This window comes from Thermobia domestica, chromosome 12 (assembly GCF_964235325.1).
Source record: "Thermobia domestica chromosome 12, izTheDome1.hap1.1, whole genome shotgun sequence".
NCBI classification, from domain to species: Eukaryota; Metazoa; Arthropoda; class Insecta; order Zygentoma; family Lepismatidae; genus Thermobia; species Thermobia domestica.
The window spans coordinates 60,209,356-60,224,126 of NC_137465.1; the positions used below are offsets into that span (position 1 = coordinate 60,209,356).

General features: G+C 35.6%; 1 protein-coding gene across 1 annotated transcript in view; it reads right to left on the bottom strand.

Annotated features, from left to right (window-relative positions):
- The window catches only part of Mat89Ba (nucleolar protein 6 Mat89Ba), an 87,079-nt gene that overhangs the window by 20,591 nt on the left and 51,717 nt on the right, over positions 1 to 14,771 (bottom strand). Inside the window, exons 12-15 of the mRNA XM_081733732.1 lie at positions 14,077 to 14,575; positions 10,037 to 10,191; positions 9,675 to 9,838; positions 5,746 to 5,996 (exon numbers count right to left, since the gene is read on the bottom strand). Of these exons, the coding sequence (XP_081589858.1) occupies positions 5,746 to 5,996; positions 9,675 to 9,838; positions 10,037 to 10,191; positions 14,077 to 14,575 (1,069 nt within the window). The remainder of the gene's footprint in view (positions 1 to 5,745; positions 5,997 to 9,674; positions 9,839 to 10,036; positions 10,192 to 14,076; positions 14,576 to 14,771) is intronic.

Consider the following 14,771-nt stretch of genomic DNA (forward strand, 5'->3'; position numbering starts at 1 on the left):
TTACTTTGTCCTTTAAAAGACTTCTCTGTTGAAATTTGGCAATCGTAGAAGTTAGGATCCAGCAGCAGACACGTAAGAATTTCAGTTTCTGTTGTTCCCTGGCCTGCTTCTATTTGCGTGAGAAAATGTCTGATAGTAAATCCAATGTCAACATTTTCGCTCACAATAAAATTCTCTGCTTTTGTCTCACGAACACTTAACAGCCCCATTAACGGTTCGTCAGGTCACCTCACTTCATTTTTTTTGAGTCGAACTGCATGAATTTTAAATTTCAAGCGAAGCACATATTTCTGTGTACAATTTTAAATCATATGATGTATGCCACAGAAATACAGCTTAAAATTCGTTTACTCATGTGTAGAAAATGTTTCTACAATATTACAGAATTTAATATAAGAATTTAAGATACAAGTGAAAATGTATATTCTTCGGCAGTTTTAACATTTCCAATCCTGTAAAAAGGCCTAAACCGGAGCGAAGCACTAACAACGAGACTGCCCTCTTCTCCTTCAGCCTGAAAGAGAAGATATGTTGCTTGAGAGCAACAGTTCTGGGTTAGAAACAACTCTAATGCTCTCTGTCGAAACTGAGCCCAGCTGAAAATGTGCATGACACGCACTACGCATGCTTACAGCAGAGAGTGAAGATTGTCATACTCTGTCTGTTATTGCCTAGATAAGAGTACGCAGTGTTGCAAGTTCATCAAATTTAAATGTAAGCCCTTGTATTAACAACATCAAATTTTTACACGACTCTTTAACAGAGAAAATTTTAAAGAAATATTTGAGTTGATGTTAAACTGTAATGAAGAATTAAAAGCTCATTGGGAGAAATTGGGTCATTTTAATGGTTTATCGAAAACAACTCAAAATGTATGAATTGATTTACTGACTGACGCTATTAGAGAAAGAACTGGAAGAACATTTTTTTTTAAAGTTTAGGGGGGGGGGAGTAAGACGGAATATTCACTTTTGGAATAGACAAAATGTCATTTAGATTTCAGAAAAAATGAAAATATTACAACAATTAACGTAAGTTCTGTTTGTATTTCTGAAAACTACACATATTTCTTTCTAGAGTGTCATTCCTGCCACATAGTGGTGTGTCAATCTCAGGGATGATGCAATCGAATATGTTATATTTTTTAAAAACAATGAATTTGTAATATATATGATAAACAGAAACTCATTTTCCCGCAAGTTCTCTTGTTCTGATATAGGGGACAGTTTTCGCATGAGGGAAACAGAGGATCTTCCTCTGTAATTTGAGCCTTATTTCGTTAAAATATGTTAATTAGTTTCGAAGATATAGACTAAAGCAAATTCTAGTACGTTAACAATGCATAACAATTTCATATGTATATAATGATATATGATATATTGTTAAAAAGGCTGTCAAGCAACATTTCTACACGAAATAAAAAATTGTAACAAAAAGAAATTAGTGGTAGATGGAATCAATTTTGCGACTGAAGATCTGTGTCGTGTGATCTCATTGGTACGGTAAAGGTTAATTTGATTTTTGTAGAACAAATGGTACTAACTTCATTATTTTAAGTTTTTTTTTTCTGTTAATTTGTGTTTTTCCTATCCATCCTGATGTGCAGAACATGAACGTAGCATATTTTGTTCTGACTTGGAAAAAATATATACATTTTGCCGGAAAATTCACTTTTGTAATAGACAAAATGTCACTTAGATTTCAGAAATAAATAAAAAATAAAAATTACAACAATTAACGTGAGTTCTGTTTGTATTTCTGAAAACAACACATATTTCTTCCTCGGGTGTCATTTCCAAGCCCTATAGTGGTGTGTCAATGTCAGGTATGATGAAATTGAATATATTTTGTAAAAACAATGAATTAGTAATATATATGATAAGAAATATATATATGAGTAATAAGAAACTTACTTTTTCGCATGGACAGGGGACTGTTTTCGCATGAGGGATACAGAGAGGGCGTTGCTCTCCAATTTGAGCCTTATTTCGTTAAAATATGTTAATCAGTTTCGAAGATATAGAATAAAACAAATTCTAATACGTAACAATGCATAACAATTTAAGCTTTGTATAAATTTTACAAGGATCTTTAGGCTCACCTATTTCAACTGCCATTGTGCAAAATTTGGTGCTAATAGTTTCAGTGGTTATCGACCTGTTTATTGTATAGGAGTTATATTCAGATCAATAAACACTTTTTAACAATGGTATTATTCTATTGTTTAAATTGATTAGTTACGCGCTAGAAGACTAAACCGTAGCACGAACATGTAATATGTTGGGCAAGGTTCTCGATAAATTTGACTTTCAACAAAAACTGTTTGTTCAGACATATGATGGAGCCATGTTATACCAAGACAATTAAATGGCCTTCAGAGTCGGATACATGAATTTGCTCTTCACCCTATTTTCACACACTGGTTCACGCATCATTTAAATTTTATTTTTCTCTACACTACACTACACTACACTACACTACAAAAAAAAAAGCGTTGAAGGAAAGCGAATCTCAACTCACACTGAAGTAAGATGGAATTCAAGCGTAAACAGTATATCTACCGTTTCAAGCAAAAGAGCGCAACTAGTGAAAGTATTATTAAAACTTATGTCCTTAGGAACGAACGAAAATAACCATTCGACAAACTGAATGACACAAAAGGAAGCTAGAAGAATTTGAATTAATTTTTCTTCTTGTGTTTAAAAACATTTTTGCGCGAACTGAGTATTTGTTTAACATTATGCAGAGAACAATGTCCACGTTGAAGAATGTGTAAAGTTTCTTGATGCACTACGGAACGACATCAAATTTAGTGAGCACATTCGACCAACAGAAGAAGGAAACAACGTTCATGCTACTTCAAAAGGGAGCGAATTTACTCAACCTGAAACAGGGACTTGCACGCTAAATATAAACAGATCCTCTTCGAAATAATTGACACAATAAAATCTCAATTGAAAATGAAATTTTCAGATTTACGTAATTTTCAGCTGGCTTTGATGCACACTAGGAATTGCCCCATTCATGTTTCGACTTCTTTGATTTCAACATATGGACCTATTTTAACACTGCTTGTTTGCGCACTGAATTCGAAACAGTATTCTGCACAGATATTTTCCGCAACACAGATCTACCAACAATACTGAAACACATGGTTGATGATGGGCTGTCTGAAATAATTGGTGAAGCACACAAACTGTTTACGCTCATTCAAACTATCCCAGCCACTACAACTTCCGTTGGGAGATTTTTTTTTTTTTTTTTTTTGCTTGAATCGCATAGAAACTACTCTGAGAACAACAATATTCCATGATAGATTATAAGCATTATCAATAATTTCAATCGAAAAAGAATTGCTGTCTAAATTAATGAAACAACTAAGTTAGTTGGTATGATCAAGTTATTATGCAATATGTAAAACGAAAGGATTGTCGCATTGATCTTTACAAGTAAGGCAAGTTTATGTTTTCATATTTATCTGAGAAATGCAACACAATTTATTTCTTTATGTCTAACATACGTATTCTCTATTTGCCGTATGACATACAGAGATTTTTGTAGCTAAGGGAGGGAGCATTCAACGTTGAAGGTAAATAAATAAATTAGTCTAACCCAATGGTCGTTCTATTACAAGAAATGTCATTTTCGTAAGATAATATATGGAGATACAGATTAGTGGATGTCATTTCGTGTTTCGGCAAATGTAATATTATCAGCAGTGGGAAATAACGGTCCTGTAGTGCGGGAACCCCAATTGTATTCTCTTCCAAGTGATTGGTTTCGTACGATGCTCATTAGGGTACTGGAAGCCCCAAAGTCGGACTGGAAGAAGGGAATTCTGTTGGGAGAAGGCAAAGCCAAGTTAACCGCAACTGAATACTACGACCCAGTTTTCTGTGTTGTCTAACCTCTTTATTTAGCAACGACCCGCCTCAAAATAGTCCTGTATCTCTACATTTCAACAAATCTGGTTACACATATTGAATCATGAGATTCCGTGAAAGTTTCCCTGCAGCATCAAAGACGAATGGGGTCGTTGATCTTAAAATCTAAAACATAAGCAAGAATGCCTGACAGCTGACATTCAATGGCTACCATTTTGTAGAAAGCCAGTTTGTACTTCATAAATGAATCGCTTGCTGCTTTCAGTGTACCTATAAATCTTACATTTGGCAGCTTTATCTGTTGTAGAAATTTAATTACACAGTCTCACATTTTCAATGTCCTTTGACAACAACTGGCACTTTCCAACCAGCGGACATCGTAGAACTTCACAGAAAATATTATGCATCCTGTGATCTCAGTAAATTTTCCTCGACGACCTAGAGAGTCATTGAATAAGTAGTGCAAGTGACGTAGTACGTTACACACGTTTCAGTCCATCGATTCATCGCACATCAATACTTCATAATGACATTATGTGCAAAGAATTTTGAAGTTACGTTAAAGATATTTCTGTTCTTTTTAACTTTCTCCATTTATTAAAAGAAAAGCGTCCGACGAAACTTCAGATTTTTCCCCTGACTTTTAATCGGTTTCCCTGACTATTCTTAATTTCCCTGATTTTCTCTGACTTTTCAATTTGTAGGAACCCTGTTATCTTCTTGAAGTCTGCACACATTTTCTGACGAAGTCTGTATATACTGTAAACATACAAAGAAGTATTTACCAGAAAATAGCTGAAATATACATTAAACACGGACACTATAACTATTTCGCTAAATGCTTTAGATAGGCAACAAAGAAGTACAGAAAAAAGATAAATGTATCACGGAGAATGTTAGAACGCAGACTCTAGGATTTTTTTGTTTCTAATGTAAGATCTTTTTATAGAAACGACGATATAGGTTCTCTTGGTTATTTATTAATTTTGTGCCATTTGTCTATGGTTCCTAAATATCGTATGGCCCAGAATTAAGCCACACCTTCAACACATGTTTTCACCGCAACTTCACTAACGAACTGAACGGCAAAGCATTATGGGTAGAGAAATGTAAATGTTGGAATACATCGCAGCTTTTGAATACATTTTTCTTCTTATCAACAGTACATTAATTTTTGCTCGTTTAAAATAAGACAAATCACTTCAATTTTAAGACTTTATAGTTGTTTACGAAAAACAATTACCTGATGCTTTTACAATACCGGTACAAGTAACTTTCAGTTAACTGGAAATCACAGAATCTGAAGTACATGGCATAAAAGCCAATTTTTGTAAGGAAGAGAGTTTAAGCTGCAATTTAAATTTTCATAGCTGAAGTTTAACATAAAAATTGTGGCCTATTTTTCGACTTTTAGATATTTTTGCTTCAGTCTATATCATCCCGTATCCGAATTAACCGTCCTCTAATTTTTATTATCTACAATCATTACGATATTGCTGGACAAATATGTGCAAAACCGTGTATCCAACTACTGCCTATCAGCCTTTCCTTGCTCAATGAGTTTCTTTGAGGTTCAATGGTTAGCGTTCATGGTTCGATTCTCAGTAGGAGCTGATGTTTGGATGGTATGTTATGCTGTAGGTCCACGTCTTATATAACCTCGATGTTCAAAAGCAACGTTAAACTCAAACCAAAACCACAACTTTTCTTAACCTGATCTTTACTCGTTGTTACAATATCTCTTACTTTTTAAATTCTTCCTCAAATATGTTCTTCATCAATTTTTCTACTACCTGTTTTGTATCTTTTAATTACCGTCAATAGCGAATTTACTCAACTTTAAAAAACAAAACATACTTACTTGTCAATTCCTCGTTAAAATTAAGAATAATAGGATCTGTTTGCCATTTATTTTCCTTCAGCAAATTCAAAAACCGCATAAATGCTACTTGCGGCTGTATTGGAACTGTGTAGGGATGAGGATTCAAATATAAGCTTGCTACTATCAACTCAATGCACAAATCTGGCATATGACTCGCTAACATCTGGGAAGAAACCCATCTCTTCGCAAGGCAACAAGCTGGACCATATGAAGGATACTGTTGGTATAACCTACGGCGAAAATGATAATAAAATTGAAAAAACATGAAACTGTTTATACCGGAAGCTAATAAAATTTGTTTTGTGAACATATACGGAATTTATATCCTGACTCATTTGTAAATACACTTAAGTTTATATCCTCCTCCTTTTGAGAACCTTCATAATGAAATCTTTGAGTTTTACGTCCCACGGTTATGCCGGTTAGGCTAAAGGAGACGGTGATGATGAATAATGAATGAAACAGTGGAATGAAGAAAGAGGGAGGAAACGGGAGAACCCCGAGAAAACCCACGCACACGGTGTTTGTCCACCACAAAGTTCACTTGGTGGGGGCTGGGATCGAACCAGGGACCCCAAGCACCAGAGGTGAACGCTCTACCACTGAGCCACCGCGGCCCCCGAGAACCTTCATATCTATTACTACAATTGTTAGAAAATATTCTAGGTACATACTATATATATATATATATATATATATATATATATATATATATATATATATGGTGACATATTACGCTTAACCACAACAGTACTTCAGACTGGACATCATAAATTTTACAGATTTGTTTTGACTTCCATAATAACGAACATTTCCAAAATTAAGCCATATGAAAGACTTCCATAAAAGAAAAATTATAAACGGGCATGAAGTAAAAATTCTTTTTATTGAAGAGTAATAATAATAATGCGTATACATTTAAATGAAAGAAAACGAAGAAAATAATTGTGAAGTGTTTCACCAAAACAAACGATACATTACAGTAGAGTCCTGAAAACTCGGCCTAATGTAGAACGAAGGGTGGCCGAGTTTGTGAAAATGCCGGGTTATCGGGAATGGGGTTAACAAAGAATAAGTACGAGTGTTTCCTCAGAAAATACAGAACTGTACTTGTATGTATTGCTTTCTTGAAAATACAACAGAGAATAAAATGCCCAATTATCCTTAAACAAAGGAAAAGTACGTACTTCATGAAAGCATAGGGCCTCTACTATACATGAAAATGAAAATTAATGGATATACACTATAAATTTGTCTATAATGAAAATTAACTAGCCAACCTTGCAAACACGAAAGAAGGAAATGTGTAATGTCCTGTTGTTTCCGCATTGTAGTCTGCGTTTTGCTGCTTCATCACGAAGACGACGAAGGAACAGTACGTCCATTATCGACGCACCTTGTTTAAAATACTGAAGGGCAGTTTCGACAGCCTTTAGTCCCTCACTATGTAATACTTTAGGGACTTGCACGATAGAGTCCTCAACGTCAACGTGACGTGAGAAAAAGGAATGCGGGAAGAGGGAACACACAAACGCGCGCAATGACCTTGAACGGGTCTGCGCGCGGGTTTTTTCGCCCTGCCAGGGTGTGGCTGAGTTATCCGGAATGTCCGGTTATCTAGTGTCGTGTATTAATTTTGTTTATACACTTTGCAACTTGAGAGTTCATCTTTCATTCAAATCTCTTTATTCTTCTTCGTAAGTATCATCATTATACGTAACTACTTCAATCCAAGATCGAAGAGGTTGATTTAGCAGACATTTTGACAATAGTCACATACACGTAATTTTAGAACTGATTTAATAAGATACAATACATTTTCACTATTTTTGAAACACACTTTTTGATATAAAATCAATCTTATCTATCATAAACGTTTTAACTATTATTAACTACAGAATTAAGACATAATAAAAGGGAATTATGAAGATATCGAATTACATGAAACATACCGCAAGTGTTATAAAGTTATGAATCAAATCATTGCCCGAAGATTGTACTCACATCCTGTACACAAAATTATGAATAGTAGATACAGAACACTGTTTGAAAAAAAAAAATCCCTTCTTAATCCTGTAACACACATCGTCTGTCCTCAAGACATTTCTATATAGGCCCATAAAGAGATTTACCAGAGGCAAAGAATGTTTCTTAATCTCATACAATTCTATATACGAATAAAAGGAGACAATATATATATATATATATATATATATATATATATATATATATATATATACAGTACCGGTCAAAAGTTTAAACAACTTGAGTGCAATTCGAATTCGCAGTGCTTAAGCAAATAATTCTGACTGCAGAGTAGAACACACGAAAGATTAATAGCAACAAATATACAATATTTCCTTAAGATAAAACTATTTGCTAATGCTTCATTATCTTTATATTTTGCGACTAATGACTTAACGAACTAAAATGTCTGGCAATGCTAATTTACAGGCAAGTGTAACGTAATAACAAACTTGCTTTAATTTGAACTGAAAGCAAATTGTATGTAAACTTTACTGGTTCTGGTATTTGCCAGGTTTATTTTGTGTGACGTTCATGCACGTAACATATTTGCAGAATTGACAGAAAATGCGTTAGTTTGCACGAAGTGTCGTTAAGTATGAGTATCAAGAAATATTAAAAAATTCCTTTGTTTTATTACAGTAATGGGCCGGAAATCAGAGCTGAGTGTGGAAACATATGCTGTTATTGTTGCACTACATAAGGAAGGGTATTCGACCCGACAAATCACGTCTAAAGCTAAGTATCTCAGACGGTTGTTGTAACAATTTTAAAATGACAGAGAGAAACTGGACAAAATAAAAGCCTCCGCGATCTGGGAGACCTAGAGTAACGTCAAAAAGTGAGGAAGATGGCTCGCAAAGCTCCAGAAATTTGCGAGGAACTAACTGATATTAGGCAGGATCCTGTGTCTGTGAGTACTGTGCAACGCCGAGTGAAACGATTCCAATGGGTGAAAACACACAAAAGCTGGTCTCTGGAACAATGGTCCAAAGTGTTGTTCAGTGACGAATCAAAATTTGAATTGTGGGGGAATGAACGTAGGCAGTATGTTCGTCGTTTGGTTGGTGAACGCATGGCACCGCAATGCGTTATAGCCACTGTGAAGCATGGAGGAGGGTCCGTTGTGGTTTGGGGTCGTTTTGAAGGCGATACAGTTGGAGATCTCGTACGAATTGAGGGACTGATAGATAAAAAAACGTTATCACAATATTTTGGTGCGTCATGTGGGCAGCAGATCGTGGGTCCTGGATTTGTTTTCCAGCAAGATAATGATCCGAAACATGCATCGAAATTGTCTAGAAACTACATTGTGACAAAAGAAAGGCAAAATCGATTGCAATACACGAACTTGACCCCTCAGTCTCCTGACCTCAACCCTATCAAAATGTTATGGGATGAATTGGACCGGCAACGTTCGAAAAGTGCGGTGTACTAATAACGAACAACTGTGCGAAGCTTTACAAACTTGCTGGACTAACCTTGCACCCAGAATTTTAAAGAACTTAATAGCAAGAATGCTAAAAATATGTGCTGCTGTGATCCAGGCAAAAGGAGGATATTTCGAAGAATCAAAAATTGGCAATAAAAACGCATAACATATACATGTTACATCTGTTACGGTAAAATTGTAGTTTTTTTTTTTTTTCAATATAGAGCTGTTTCACTGCTATTTGCAACATAACATTTGTTATATTTATTCATTTTTACCAAATCCAAGAGCGAGTTTAAATTTTTGACGGGTATATATATATATATATATATATATATATATATATATATATATATATATATATATATATATATATATATATATATATATATATATATATATATAAGCTATTCTGCAACAGTATGTACCATAAAAAGAGGAGTATCCTTACCCATGAAGAGAGCTAGTCAATTTGGGCAAATGAACAATTCTTTTCTCTAATGCTATCGACTCGTCAGTGTCTCGGTATTTTATCACTCCCTCGGGTGTCTTAGTCAACTGAAGAAGGGTTACTTCTCGAGGATATGCCACTTGAATACGGAATACAAATCCACTCTGAAAGGTAACATGGAGATAATAATAATTTAACTTGATACTTTAATTTTATAATAATTACTACTATACAGCAACGTGAAGAAAATCGTTATTTCTTATTGTTTTTTCAAAAATAAACTAATACGACCAAGTAGTCTACACAGCCATTCATAAGTGATGATTGTAACAAAACTCAGAATAGAAAAATCTTATACTTGCCTTCAATACATCAAAATAGTCTGGGAAAGGTTGAACTGTCACACCAAACTGTTCATTCAAACTCGCAGCTATTTTTATGTGAAAAGCCGCACGGATTCTTCTAATAGCCTGCAGATCCTCTGGCCATTTTCCACTCCACCCAAGCTGAATAAGAACTGTAAGGAAAAAATGATACAGTGGTATATTTTTGTTGACTAAGCAACCTATCTTTCTTTATGTACCGCGGAATTTTAATTTTCATGATTCCTTCCCAGGTATTGTTTCAGTAGTCAATCCTATTGCTATTGCTTGCCAGATATTTATTGAAGAACGGTGGCTTCTAAAGATTTTTACATATTTTTCACTGCGTTATATATCTGTACAAATGTAATACATCTGTAATACATCTGTACAAATGTAATACATCTGTAAAAAAGCTACAATTTTGTTCAAAAAACTACCCAGATTAGTTTTATTTAAATAACAACAGTATTAAATATAAACATATGAAATTCTCAATTTCTAATGGTCAATCAGAAATAATTAGATTTTAGAACTCTATAGTACCTCTAATCTTGACAGATCAGCACGGCCTGAAGCCTTCCCGTGCTTCAACCGAAGCCTCTGTATGTTTTGGCATCGAATAAAACAGGTATTGCATGTACTCCTGAGGAATCACCTGCTACATTACTTGCATACGAACCCACAAGACATCGCCACAGGTCACCAGTGAAAAAGATATCGACTAACCATATTATCCCACCCATATTCGATGGGCTACATGTCAAGACGATCGCGAAGGCCAAGGAAGCAACGGTACTTGTCGGTTTTTGAAGTCTTGCATATTTCAATATTCATGTAGCCGAGCATTGTCCTACTGAAATCTGTCGTTCGGATGATCTCGAGGAAAGGTACGACGTCGACAATGCAAGTTGACAGATTATGCTCATCACGATAGCATCTAACGCATATGTGGCCATCACTATAGCTTAGGTTAAACCGAAAACACGATTCCACTTAGTATTCCAGACATATTCACGTGACAATTGCACGCGTTTGAGGTTTTAGCGCCAACGGAAACCCATGCAGAGGCATGTTTGCTGTGAGTCCAGAGTTCAATACACGCCGTCGATCAGCTGAAACAGACAAGTACCCATTGTCGTTATCGTGCACTAACTTCGAGCTAACACTCCGGACGTCGCTGTGCGGTCCACCACCATCACGTGAACAAGATGTCTGTCATTCCATGTGGTCACATTACAAGGTCACTGTCCAATTGTCGGTGTGTAAGGTTCTCTTCAATATACTGCTTTCACATACAAATATTAATCGCGTCGGGGCATGCCCTGTACGCGCACCATTTTGCGGTATGAGAAACCGCCTTCCTGTAGGACGAACACGAAGGTGTAGGCCTAGTTTCAACGTAATCTTCTTTTTACATGGTGCCATTTAAATCCACGGGAAGTATTGTCGTTTGTAATCACATGTTTCATGCTTGATTGTCAACGCTCCTTCAGAACTATGGAAACCATTTTCTCGAAGTCCTACTCAGAGCACCGAACTTAAAAACGCTGTAGAACCCACACATGCACCATCCTGCTAAAATTACAATCGTTCGTACTAAACGACTGCAAATTAGCCGGATTGCGCATCTGTGCTAATCCTGGAAGTTTGGATGCATTTCTGTCATTTCTTGCAATTTACTGTACCTTACTTGTAAGACTTTTATATATATATATATATATATATATATATATATATATATATATATATATATATATATATATATATATATATATATATATATATATATATATAACAGGACCCACACGACTTTGCACACCTGTGTTAGCATCACCAAGCGAGAAGAGAACCTAGTTGCCAGTCGTGTGGGTCCTTGAATCACTGACAGTGTGTAACAAGTATCGTAATTGTGTATCGTAAAGAATGCCGCTAATACTCAGTGAATATTGAGAAAGTTACATTTCATCACTTTTCCACGTAAACTATAGTTATAGTGCCATCAAATGTGCAAGGAGTGTGGATTCATTGTGCCCAAAAATGGTATCTCATGGATGTTGAAAGGGATAGGTAAAGCGTGGCTGGGTTTGATTCCTTGGGGCAGCAACACATCAATCCCCGCTCTGCCTCGAGCAGCTCACCAGCTACGATTCGAGAAATAGATAAATTAAGTGATTTCGTCCCTTCTGCTTTCAACCTAAGTGCAAGGATCCGACAGTCACATTTTCGATTCCAAACATTACATCTGCTAAGTAAAGAAGGCATAAGAAGAAGGCGGTGTGCGTGTGTTTCACCTTAATTTCATTTAAATATTCTTACCTTCTGTATCATTGATTCATTTGCTCTTTAAAGTTTCATCTTTCGGAAACGTAAACAAGAATTGCAATTCTGTCTTCACTATAATATTTATAAGCCAACGAAAAACATAACCACTGTAAGTTACATTTTAGTTCATGTCACTGGCACCTACCGGAAACACACGATGCTAGAAATACATCCTTGTTCTACCCATTAGGGCTCTTGTTATCAATGAGAATCCAGCTATTTAAAGTTTCATCTTTCGGAAACGTAAACAAGAATTGCAATTCTGTCTTCACTATAGTATTTATAAGCCAATGCAAAACATAACCATTGTAAGTTCCATTTTAGTTCATGTCACTGGAACCTACCGGAAACACACGATGCTAGAAATACGACATCCTTGTTCTACCCATTAGGGCTCTTGTTATCAATGAGAATCCAGCTACAAAGAGAAACATCGCGAACCGGCTACTAATATCACTGAAAACACTACACACCATAATTTACCACGATTTGGGTAGTACCAACTGTCGAAAACTTTGTAAATAGAACGGATGAATGGTTCGAGGGATTTTCAAAGGAAGTTTACTAAATGTAAGGACTGTTTTGACACAGGTTTCATGATCACTGCTGGATACTCGTACAATGGCAAGTTCACCACACATCATATTGCCAAAAATACGAAGGTTAATTCATAACATTTTTAGATTAACGTCCTGACACCCCCCTTTATCGCAATGACATTTTCCATCTCTACGGAAGGTACCAGGGAGTGATTGTGTGGGAGTGCATCAAACTACACTTTTCGCTCATACCCGTCTCCACCTCGAACACATGGAAGAAGAAACTGGTATTCGTGCCATTACGTTCACAGACATTCAGATGGCTTGTCTCACATTAGATCTCGCACCACTGAAGGTCCCTGAAAAGTTTGTAGGAGGAGTGGTTACGAATAGACATGTTCACCCTTCGTGTCAATCTCCTACAGTAGAAACTTCGCTGTCGGGCAATTGAAAAGATGCAGGGTCACCCAATAAAGCACCATCGATATTGGAGACATGGCTTCCCTTAAGATAGGTGCTGTTTGAAACTGTCATTATAGATTGGAAACAATTTCTGTTCTATTGTCCTTTGACAACAACATGTTATTATTAGTTGTTAATTTAAGACTTACGTCAATCTCATAATATCTATAGACAGTGGTGATTTCAGTAAATACTACTGAAGAACTGCTCTCGAAAATAAATTAGAAAATATCGAAAACAGAATATCCAACATTTTATCTGCACGGCTATCGAACTTAATTTTTGGCTGTAATATTTTCCATAAGTAGAAGCTTTGCTTTGTATATACTTAAACACAAACAATTTGCTGAGCAAAACAATATATTCACATTAAAAAACTACATACGAGTTACAGTTTCGCCAACTAATACTGGCTTCATCAGACACTATCTCTGAAGACAAAGTGTTAGTTGGCGAAACTGTAACACGTATGTAGTTTCTAAATGTGAATATATTGTTTTGCTCAGCAAATAGTTTGTTTGTGTTTAATTTCTGGCGCATATTAAGTTGCAAGTATTAGGAACTACTTTTACTGAAAATTCTGTTTCTAACGAACATTTTGTTTGCGTATTTGAAATGTTAAAATTTATTGATATTACGAACTCAGAACGTCACTCGAAGAACAGTAATTACTCTAATAATAGATCTATATAATTATTACGTAAGACTACTTACCTTCGATAGGAGCGTTCCATCTAGGTGTCATGCCCAGAACTTTGCGAAACAAATTACAATTTTCCCCTTTTTTTACTAGCTTTCCACGTTTCACTGTAAACGGTAAAGGAGGGAAAACGTCTGAATATCTAAACACTGCCGAAATTCCTTGCACTGATGTAACGTCTAAAGGTAGGCCTTTTAGATTACGTAGCTGCATTCCTAATTCATCAGAAGCTTTTAGAACAGCTAAAGCTGCTTCTTCTCCAGTTCCATAGCTCGGGAAAGAAGATTTGAGTGACGGAAGATACAGCAAGGAATCTAACTGATCCGCTAAGTACATTACAGAATCTTCGTTAATACCGAGATGAGCACTTACTAAAAATTTCACTATTTGCCTACATATAGTTCGTCTCTCAGCTAAGGATTCTGCTTCCCACATCACAGCTTCACAGATGGTAGCGTCTTTCATTCTTCGTAACTCAGATTTTTCCTTCCAAAATGATCTGAACTCTAGAGCCTATTCAAAAAAGTAATAAGTAATATAGTACCAAGTTTCAAGCTTTATTTTCAACATTTCTTTAAAACATATCTAAGACAGGCATACTACATTTCATAAAATATAAAGGAATTATCTTATTATGAAGTATGGTGGCTAAAATAATATATTCGTCTTAGCACTTTCTTTCATCTTTTGTATTAACTCAAAATGATCA